The sequence below is a fragment of the Nuphar pumila genome, chromosome 16 (genome assembly GCF_984573655.1).
Source record: "Nuphar pumila chromosome 16, dmNupPumi1.hap1.1, whole genome shotgun sequence".
Lineage (NCBI taxonomy): Eukaryota > Viridiplantae > Streptophyta > Magnoliopsida > Nymphaeales > Nymphaeaceae > Nuphar > Nuphar pumila.
Genome location: NC_143264.1, coordinates 79,609,255 through 79,620,418, shown reverse-complemented (window position 1 = coordinate 79,620,418; position 11,164 = coordinate 79,609,255). Strand labels below are relative to the sequence as shown.

At 40.4% G+C, this 11,164-nt stretch overlaps 2 protein-coding genes across 2 annotated transcripts; one reads left to right on the top strand and one right to left on the bottom strand.

Annotated features, from left to right (window-relative positions):
• Positions 1–1,035: 1,035 nt before the first annotated feature.
• On the top strand, positions 1,036–7,966 carry LOC149813772 (uncharacterized). Its single transcript, XM_089991202.1, has 6 exons — positions 1,036–1,049; positions 5,132–5,213; positions 5,290–5,419; positions 5,499–5,628; positions 5,713–5,872; positions 7,920–7,966. Exons 2-6 carry the CDS (start codon positions 5,135–5,137, stop codon positions 7,964–7,966), a joined length of 546 nt encoding a protein of 181 aa, XP_089847328.1. The 5' UTR covers positions 1,036–1,049; positions 5,132–5,134.
• A 560-nt stretch (positions 7,967–8,526) lies between these two features.
• On the bottom strand, positions 8,527–9,537 carry LOC149813771 (zinc finger protein ZAT5-like). The gene has a single exon (XM_089991900.1). It carries the CDS (start codon positions 9,523–9,525, stop codon positions 8,740–8,742), a length of 786 nt encoding a protein of 261 aa, XP_089848026.1. The 5' UTR covers positions 9,526–9,537; the 3' UTR covers positions 8,527–8,739.
• Positions 9,538–11,164: the final 1,627 nt, after the last annotated feature.

Genomic DNA, 11,164 nt, shown 5'->3' with positions numbered 1-11,164 from the left:
GATCCTCCGTGCAGCCACCTCTTCGCCTCCGCTCTGAGTTCCGGCGACCCAATGGCCCCCGAGCTTCGCTCCAGGTCTCTCCCTCTCTGCTGTCGACTGCGCCGGCCACCGGCGACCTCGCCAGCCGCCGCTCCCCGTGCTTTCCGGCAGGGGGGTCGACCCCCTGCGTTTCCGGCATGGGTGGTCGACCCCCTGCCGGAAAGGCATGGGTGGTCGACCCCCTGCCGAAAATGCAGGGGGTCGACCCCCCCTGCCGTAAAGGCACGACAGGGGGTCAACCCCCCATGCCGGAACTGCCTTTCCGGCAGGGGGTTTAACCCCCTTCCCTGCCGGAAAGGCAGGTGGTTTAACTGGCTAGGTTGAGATTTAAAATTCAAAAAAAAATTAATTATAAAAAAAAATTCAAATCGAAATCAACTGGCTAGGTTGAGATTTAATCAACTGTGGTTAGTTAGAGTATTTCATAAATTTTTATCAATTTGTTAGTTTGTTCTAGTTAGAGTAGTTCATAAATTTTTATCAATTTGTTAGTTTGTTAATGTCTACTGGTAGTTAGTTTTACTTTAATTTGTTTTCTTGAAATCTGGTTAGTTAGAGTATTTCAATCTATTAGTCTTTTATAATTATATTTTTCTTAGATAGATTGGTATTTAATGTTCTAACAATCAGTTAGTTAGATTAGGGCTATTTGAATTCTTTATGATAGTGGTGGTTAAACGGAGTTCACATCTTTTCTAGTAAACTAATTGATTGATTTACTATTCCTTTGCTAAGTAGTTCAGATTAGAAATTGTCTATGACTTTATGTTAGTCGACTGGTTCAACATGTTATAGCTGGTTTGTTAAATTAGCATCTTCTAGTTAGATTTGGCTTAACATATATACTATTTTTCTTTTCTCTTCTTTCAATTAGTTAGAGTTGTTTTAATTTGTTTTAATTTTTTTAGTTAGTGTTTCATCTTGTTTCATGATTAGTTAGTTTGTTACTTAATTTGTTTTGTTTTTGTGCAGATTTTTCAACGGAACCAACTCGTGCTCGGCCACCTGTGGTAAGTAAATGACAAAAACAATGCAAATCGGGTAAATACCCGTGGTGAGTAAGTGATGCAAACGTATCACATGTTATTTAATTTATTGAATGCAACACTTTATTGTTCACACACTCACTTAGTTGTTGATATCTAGGACTGCTTTGTTGGAGTTCGGAGATCATGCTGAGCATGATTTTAATGTAGAAATATGGAAGTGTTCTTATTTTTGGAGTACGGAGTCCATGCTAAGCATGGTAGTAGTTAGTGAGATATTGAAGTGTGTTTGCTGCAGGTACATGTTTGCCATTTATTTGATATGAATGATTATGATGTATTGCAATGTTTGATGTAATTGTATTCATGCTTGCATGTAGTTACTTTCAATTTGATTTTGACTTCCATGTGAAATTTTATAATAAAAGCATGCTTCAAATGATTGTATCATGTCATTAATAGTTTGCACATGAAAATATTAAGTTATCAATGCATGCATCAAAATTCTTGTTATTGTTTGACATAGTATATTGCATGATAAATTTGATATTTTCTTCATCGTCGCATTCTGATTGTTTTTTTCTTAATTCGTTAGGATACTATTCGTAACATCATACGACAGAATGACTGCAAACCGTGAATGGATGTACCGTAGGATAGTGGACAATGAGTTATCACATGAATATATGGATGGTGTCGATAGTTTTATTGAATTTGCAACGGCGAGTGTCAGTACGGTAGATCCCACAGGTCGGATTAGGTGTCCCTGCAAGATTTGTAATAATAATCGATTTGTAGAACCTCATGGCGTTAGACATCACCTATACAGGAAGGGTTTTGTGAGTGATTATCAGAACTGGGCGTTTCATGGAGAAGAATTTAGAAACGATTTTGATACACGGGTGAATGTGGTGCACGATAATCCATATACGAATTTGATATTTGATGCTGCAGGAACAGAACTGGGTTCTGCTATGAGTTCTAGTGATGTAAGAACTGTCGTAGATGAAGAATCACCAAACGATGCAGCTAGTAGATTTTATGATTTACTTAAAGATGCTGATGAGCCACTTTGGAACGGTTGTGAGAGTCACACTATCTTGTCTGCAGTTCTTCAACTAATGAATTTGAAGTCCGAGTATAATTTGAGTCAATCATGTTTTGACCGTTTGTGCATGATTGTGAAGAGTATGTTGCCTAAAGATGAGAAATTGCCACAAAATTTCTATCGTGCGAAAGTTATGGTCAACGCTCTAGGTATGGGTTACAAAAAGATTGATGCTTGTCCAAATCACTGCATGTTGTATTTCAAGGAGCAGGAAAACGACATATCATGCCCGTCATGTGGGCATCCTCGGTTCAAGCCAAAGACAAGAGGCAATGGTAGCACGAGATCAAAGGAAGTTTCATACAAGTCGCTCCGCTACTTTCCTATCACTCCTAGATTGCAGCGATTGTATATGTCTTCAAAGACAGCTAAACACATGAGATGACATGCAAATAAAGTTCGACACGATGAAAACAAGATCACGCATCCTGTTGACGCTGAAGCTCGGAAGCACTTTGATCGTACTCATCAGAACTTCGCAATGGAAGTGCGAAATGTTAGACTCGGTCTATGTACAGATGAATTTAATCCATTTGGGGGTAGATCAACTCCATACTCATGCTGGCCAGTATTTGTAACTCCATACAACCTTCCACCAAGCTTGTGTATGAAACGTCCAAATCTTTTCTTGTCTCTGTTGATCCCTGGTCCGACCTCACCTGGCCAAAATCTTGATGTATATCTAAGGCCATTGATTGATGAATTAAAAGTACTGTGGGATGACGGTGTTACCACGTATGATGCCCACAAAAAACAAAATTTCAACATGAAGGCCGCTGTTCTATGGACAATCAGTGACTTCCCTGCATATGGTATGTTATCTGGTTGGAGCACACATGGGAGGTTGGCTTGTCCGTACTGCATGGAGGATTCCAAAGCTTTTAGATTGAGGCATGGAAGGAAGCCTTGCTGGTTTGATTGCCATCGTCGATTTCTACCCAGCGATCATCCGTTCCGACGTCAAAAGAATGCATTTACAGCAGGCACAACTGAAATGGAAGGTCCATCCTCAAGATTGTCTGGCATAGAGATTTTAAGAAGATTGCGATACTTTTCAGATGTATTAACAGATGCCCGCAGTCCTACACCCTTCCGTGGATTTGGGAAGAAACACAATTGGACGAAAAAATCTATTTTTTGGGAACTACCGTATTGGCCGACCCTATTGATACGACATAATTTGGATGTGATGCATGTAGAGAAAAATGTGTTTTATAATGTGTTCAATACAGTAATGAATATTAAAGGAAAAATGAAGGATAATCCGAAGGCCCGTATGGATTTAAAATTAATATGTAAAAGACCAGAATTGGAACTCAAAGAGTATAATGGCAAAGTACTGAAACCAAAGGCGAAGTACGTGCTCGGACCTGATCAAATAAAACATGTATGTCAATGGTTGAGACAACTGAGATTTCCAGATGGATATGTCTCTAACATTGCTCGGGCTGTGAAGATTGACGATGGACAGTTATATGGGTTGAAGAGCCATGATTGTCATATCTTTATGCAACGATTGATACCCCTAGCATTCCATGATATGTTAGACAAACCTATATGGGGGGTATTGTCTGAGTTGAGCGGATTTTTCAGAACATTGTGCGCATCGGAGGTCATTGTATCAGATGTAAAGAATCTCGAGGACTCTGTCATCACCACTGTTTGTCTGTTAGAAAAGATATTTACGCCAGCATTTTTCGATGTTATGGAACATTTGATCATACATTTGCCATATGAACTAAGGGTTGGTGTCCCTGTGCAATATCGATGGATGTACCCATTTGAAAGGTATATGTTTTTTTATATTTGTCTCTTTAATGACAGATATTTAAAATTTGAAATGTATATTCTTGTCAGATGCATGTTCGACCTAAAAAAAAAGGTTCGTAATAAAGCAAGAGTAGAAGGCTCTATTTGTGAGGCGTACACTTTAGAAGAGATTTCAAATTTCTCATCTATGTACTTCGAACCTCATATTTCAACACGTTACACATGCCCGCCCCGTAACGATGATGGAGAACAAGTAACTGTAGCTGACAAGCTGTCGATATTTCAACGACTTGGGCATGCATTTGGTAGTTGCCGATCAAGGCTATTGACAGATCGAGAGCAAGATGCAGCACACATCTATATTCTTTTTAATTGTTCAGCGATCGACCCATACTTAGGCATGAATAACAGGGTTACGGTATTCAAGTGTCATTGGTTTGATCCAACTGCAACAAGACTCGACAAAGCTTCAGGCATTGTGGAGGTGAATCATAAATCCAGGTTTGGAACATATGAACCATTCATATTAGCCTCGCAAGCTCAACAAGTTTATTATACTTCATATCCGAGTATAAAAAAATCAGATAGAAATGAATGGTGGGCAGTTTGCAAGGTGAAATCCAAACTATACCCCGAGTATGATCAGTTACAAGAAGATGAGTTAGCTGAAGACAGTGATTACTATCAATCAGATGATGTCTGTGACTTCGCTTATGGTCACGATGTTGCGCATGATATGCATGTCATATCTCCATTGGCTGATGAAACATTCAGAGAGGAATGTGATCCAAATGATGTACCAAGTGGATGGGCAAACAATGAAGAAGAAGAAGAAGAAGAAGAAGAAAGTCAAACTAGTGACGAGGAAGAATTCTCAAGCTAGTGAGCAAAATCTTATACTACAAACCTCTATTTAAATGCATTGTAATACTTGATGTGAGTTGTATTACAATACTTGGTGTGAATGATTAAAAATTTTATTTCAATGTATTATAATACTTGATACGAATGATTCGAATGCATTGTAATACTTGATGTGAATGATTTCAATTATCTGAATGTATTATAATTTATGCAATTAACGAATGATTTGAATTAGTGCAATACTTGATGTCAATGATTTGAATTATTTGAATGCATTGCAATGCTTGATGTGAATGACTTGAATGCATTGTAATACTTGATGTGAATTATTTGAATGTATTGTATTACATATGTTATTTGTTAGAATATGGTTCGTGGAGGTTATAGTGGTCGCTCATCCAGTAGTAGCCAGGCTCAACCTTCATCTTCACGGGCTCCTGTGATAGGTATATCATATAACTAATTAGATGCTTGATTAGTTCAAATGCACATTCTGAGAACTTGGTGTGTATTTTTTTACAGATGATGTTGCGCCTGTACACGACCCACCTACACCAGTTGATCGCACAAGTCAACAGCCAACACAGGAAACAGGGTCTTCTCAGGCTGGCACAAGAAGACTCATTCGAATAGTGTATATCGATAATCGACCGTAAGTATTTTGTTTTCAATTATTGCATATCTTTTAAATATTTTATATTGATATTTACTGTGTAACAATTCATGTGCAGCACGAGGTTTGAGCCACAAGAAGTAGTACGGGAGATTAGGAATTCACTTCTTCAACATCTACCAGGACCAGTTGCTCAATGGAAAGAGTACCCAAAGGAGGTGTTAGACAGATTGTGGTCCTCATTCATGGTATATAGTTGTTCCTCATAGTTAATGTGTTTCATATTTAATTTATTTAAGCAATGTCTACTAACTTTCTGAAAATATTTGTAGGCTTCGAATCGCTTTGCAACTACGGTGGAAGAAAATGATGCAAGGAAGGTGTGGCAGAAGGTGGCTGCCAATCGATTTGCAGACATGCTGCACACTATGAAGACTGCAGCAAAAAAAGCATCTGGCGTAGTAGATGATCCATTACTGTGGAAGGGCCATGGTCCTATTACTATCAGGAGAGATTACTGGGATGAAATGTGCGATATGTGGGCGGGAGATGCATTTAAAAATCGCTCTGCGAAGGCTTCACAAAATCGATCGAAGATGTCCGAAGCCCATCTACACACAGGTGGATCTAAGACATTTGGGAGCCACCTAAAGAAAATGGTAACTCATCAATATATAATATTAATTTTATAAGTATTGTTGCAAATTTGTGTACTAAATCTTTTGTCATTTAACTTCGCAGGAAGCAGAAAAAGGAGGCAGTGTACCATATAAGGATGTGTTTGTAGAAACACATAAACGGAAGACCATATAGCGCTCGTTATTCCGTCGCAATTAGCGACAGACTTGGCGACGGAATTATTCCGTCGCCAGTTAGCGTCGAAATATTCGCGACATAAGCATACTGTCGCCGCGTTGTCGCTAATCCGTCGCTAACACGGATTAGCGACGGATTAGCGACGGAATGTGGTCGTCGCTAATCTACTGCTTTGTTGTAGTTAACCTGACACGACCCACCAATCCGCTTAATAAACTGGTTGAGTCGGGTAAACGGGTTGACAGGTTGGCGGGTTGACCCGCCTGGCTAACCCATTTATTAAACGGGTCAGCCGGGTTGGCATACCCCTAACACGAACCCGACCCGTTTGATAAATGGGTTAGGCGGGTCGACCCGTTTATTAAACGGGTTCGTTTTTGCCCAACCTGAACCCGCCTAAGAAGCGGGTTGGGGGTCGTGTCAGGTTTTGCCACCCCTAGTGGTGGTAGCAACAGAGATCCCACAGGGTGGGCTGTCCATGAGTTAGATCCCAATCAGACAGCCACAAGTGGGGCCATATCTAAGGATATGAGCGTAGACAACATGAAAATCAATTGAACCTAAGGGTTATAGATAAAAGGGTATGATGCTAGGGAGTATTGTACAACTAAAAAAAGTGTATCACACACTCATAAAAGTGGTTATATATGGTACTAATGAAGGTACAAAAGTAATGTTATAAATCATAGATGGAAGATGTATTGGCTCAATCTGACCACATGAATAGTCGTGTTCAAGATGGTCTGTTTACTAAGGATTGGATCTTGGATCGTGATTTTTCCATGTAAAAATATGATTTTTTGAATTGCGAAATTTTGGTATATCATAGGCGGTTGATTTTAATTTGAATCTCTTGAAAAAGTCGTTTATATGTCACAATCACATATATTTATATATGTGAAATAAAAGAAAATTCTACTCAGCAGTTTGGTATTTTCATTAGTACCAAACAATTACACCATATAAAATGTATGTATGTATGTGTAAACTTTGGTGACACTTGTTAATGCCATACTCTCTAGTAGAAACGACCAATTTTTCTGTATTTCTTTAAAATCAAACCCTATGGGTGCGATACACCTGGCTTGTTTGGTAAAAAACATGTTTTAGATCATCCAGTTGTGTTGTATAAGCAGTTTTTTAAGCAAAAAAAAAAGTGGTCCACAATGCTTCTGAAATTTTATGAACAAAAAAAAAAAAAATCATGTTTGAAGTTGAAATGGCTCAATCCAAAATGTGGTTTCTAAAACATGACACATCCATGATGTCAAATCGATTCAACAAAGCTTTAACTGAACTTTTTTTTTTTTAATGAGAAACAACCATTATGGTTCAGACTTCCTTTAACAGGTCGAGTTCAGTTGAATGTACCAAGTATAAACCCCATATACATGAATGCAATCCAGTTAAATTGCTATTATCAGCACTGATGAAACTGCCCAGTGCCCACAAGGACTTTGCTCATCTAGTAGGGTCGACTTGCTAATGTCACTGGTTCAAAACTCATAGGGGGCATCCCTTGGCACATGGTCAAAAGCAGGGGGATCTCAAAGGTTTACCAACTAGAGGGCTGAGAAGGTGTGGTTTACCAACAAGCTAACATGGTCATTACATGCATTTGAGTGAGCTAACACACTGGGCTAGGCGTGAATCCAATGCCTTTTAATTGGGGAGTTACATATGGTCCCTCATTCTTTATTAGTGACAATAATTTCTTTGCTAGATTTAACATTGGCTGTGTTTGACAAAGACAACTGGAAAACAGCATGAAGGCGTTCAGATGCACTTGGATCATTTCTAACCTTCAGTTAGCATTACTAGGCTCTAAGGATTATATTTAGCAACTCGACTGTACCATATGTCTGATATAGAAACCCATGGATCGATGCGAGGTTTCTCTATTTTATGTATTTTATTTCCCTCTCGGTACTTTTTCCCTTCCAACTGTTTTAGTTTGGTGGGCCAAAAAGAAACCTCGAACCTAATCCACGACTTTTTTGGTGGTTGAAACTTGAAAGGCGAAGGCTCGCCTCTCTTTGAGTGCTACACACCTCCACGCACTCTCTCATAAGTGGCGGTGAATCAACACAAAAAAACAAATAAGAGATAATTAAGCGTTTCCCTTTCCTCCATTGTGCGGCACTCACACCACTTTGCCAGATCAACACCTAAAGGCATACCAGACTACAAAACCCCCGAAACTTAACAAACACCCTAAAAAGAGGAAAAGAAAAGATACCCAATACAGTGTAGTGAGAAAGCAACTTATACCAATAATAATAATACGTTCTCGGTGAGGGTTCCTCGTCATAGAAAACAAAAAGATTTTTTCAAAAAAATGAAAGAATTCAATGAATTTTAACAGTTTATTCACAAAGATACTGCCCCAATTTCCCCCACCCCTTTGCTGCTTTCAGGTGTAAAGGATCAAATGAAAAAGAACCAAGAGAGATAGAGATAGAGATGTGAGTTGAATTCTTCCTTTCGATCTGTTCTATCTTTTCTTGTTGGTGCTGCTTTTTTCTTGGTTTCTTTTCCTTTTCTCAATTGTGGCAATCCACCAAGGTAGCAAACATGAGGGTTGGCTTCGTTGTAAAGTCCGACCCGGGTTGGAAGTTGGTAACCTCGGACGTCTCGGAGTCGTCGGGAGCAGGGAGGTTGAGATCGATGGTGAACACGTTCTTGGGCTTCTTTGACTCGGCTGGTTCCGGTACGATACGGTGGCGTCTCATGTGCCCTCCAAGAGCTTGCCCGGAAGTGAATTCCGATCCGCAGATGGAGCACTCGTGCACCTTGGCCTTCCCTCCTGCCTTGGCCCCTTGCTGCTGCTGCACCATCATCATCATATTCCCTTCCTTGAACAGCCTGAACCCTTCTTCTTCCATCACCTTCTCTTTGTCCTCCCCGGCCTTGGGCTTCTTGTGACTCGCCCTGTGCCCCCCTAGAGCCTGGAAAGAAGGGAAGCACTTGCTGCACGTCTTGCACTCGTACAAGTCGGGCGCGCGCTTGCTCACGAAATTCGCTCGCAGATCGGCCGCTGGCGCAGCCACGGCCTCCAAAGGATCCAGCGAATTCAACCGCGGGGCATCACCGCCGCTCTGAGCCAGGAGAATGAGGCAATTCGCCATGTCTTCGTCTTCCTCATTGCTGTCGCCGAACTCCCCAGTTGACGTCGTCGCTGCCGGAGATGCAAGAAGCCGCTCGTCGCTCGGTGAGCTTATCATGGCTGGTATTGGCGACTGCCGTTGCCGCTTAGTTCGCTTGCCTTTCACGATGTAGCCGCCGAGATCGCCATGACCAATATCCATGGCTTCCTCTGTGGCTTTCATACTCAGAAACAGGAAGAACAAGCAAAGCACAAAGTTGCAATACGAGAGAGAGAGAGAGAGGATTGGTTGTTGGTTCTCTTGGTTTCCCTTGGGTCGTGGTGGGGGGTGGGAGGGGGGGGGGTGGATCACCAATGAGAGAGGAATTATTTATAGTGTGAGGAGTGGGTGCAGTCAAAGCCGTCCCTGTGAAGAGTAACCGTGAAAGAGTCCTAGAAGCAAGCAAGCTGGGTTGCCAAATGGTTCGGTTTTCTTTTTTTACAAGCATATATATATATATATATATATAAAGCATTACTTAAAAAAACTGAGGGCAGATGAAAACTAGTGAAGGAGAGGTAGGGATTGAAGTAAGGAAGTAGCCTAAGCATCAGACAGCCAGGCGTAACAGAAAAAGATGCTAAATTTATAGACTCAAACAAAAATAACAATAACTAGCTTTTCACATGAATAACAATAATTGCCCCTCGAAGCCATACAACAAAGAAAGAAACTGATATTACAATTTCTCCTTCAACATTCATTAGATTAAATACTGTTCTTTGGTTAGGCCCCCTTTGTTGGTCTTAAGTTGGAGTTTTGTTAATTAATTATGACACAAATCTGCAGTAACTAATGGACAAAAGAAACTGATATTACAATTTCTCCTCCAACATTCATTAGATTGATTCTTGTTCTTTGGTTAGGCCCTCTGTTGGTCTAAGTTGGAGTTTTGTCAAATCTGCAGTAACTAATGGACAAAAGAAACTGATATTGCAATTTCTCCTCCCACATTCATTAGATTGAATCTTGTCCTTTGGTTAGGCCCCCTCTGTTGGTCTAAGTTGGAGTTTTGTTAATTATGACACAAATCTGCGGTAACTAATGGATAGAAGTCAATGCCTAGATGAGTAAAATTCTGCAAATTGCCTATGGGTACGAGTAGGTTTTTTGTTAAAGCCGTCCAAGATGTTGTCGTAGAGATTTGCACGGTGGTGATTGTGGGACTAAGATGGTGTATAGTATACTTAATTTGTTATTTTCTTTTCTTTCGTTTTTTAGAGAGAGGGAATTCCACGTACACAACAGTGCTTGTTGCGTGGTTAACCGCAATTCTTTATGTTTATAGCGCGCTTGTACAAGACAGTAAAAAAAACAAAGATAAACCCCACGACAAAAGCACGCTCCCTTATTCACTCGCGTCCTGAGAAATTCTCACCTCATAAAATAAACAAAACTAAAGGAAAGAAAAGAAACAAATATATATATATATATATATATATATATATATATATATAGAGAGAGAGAGAGAGAGAGAGAGAGAGAGAAGAAAAGGGGAGATTCGGTTGGCTTGGAAGCAAACCAATTCTTGCGATTCTCTCACATAGGATTGATCTGCAAGCCTGGAAGCATAGTTGGCCCTTCACACCACGTAAAACCCGGTGCTCCCTTATATTAGTTTATTATTTATTTCCTAAGAGAGAGAGAGAGAGGGTTTTGCTGCGGGTATTGTGTGAGGGGAGTGGTGGTAAGTCAATGGTGGGGGAGAAAAGCGATGATTGGATCGTGGAGGGCAGATTCTTGGCGTAACGAATTGTTCTGTGTTCGTTGGTTGGTTGTGGGGGGGGGGGGGGGGGGGATGTGTTGAGGGTAGCACGTAAGG

Coding starts and splice junctions, on each gene's coding strand:
- LOC149813772 (XM_089991202.1), top strand. CDS start 5,135: ATGGTTCGTGGAGGTTATAGTGGTCGCTCATCCAGTAGTAGCCAGGCT. Junction 5,629..5,712: donor GATTGTGGTCCTCATTCATG/GTATATAGTTGT, acceptor AAATATTTGTAG/GCTTCGAATCGCTTTGCAAC. Junction 5,873..7,919: donor ATTACTGTGGAAGGGCCATG/GTCCTATTACTA, acceptor TTTCTTTGCTAG/ATTTAACATTGGCTGTGTTT.
- LOC149813771 (XM_089991900.1), bottom strand. CDS start 9,525: ATGAAAGCCACAGAGGAAGCCATGGATATTGGTCATGGCGATCTCGGC.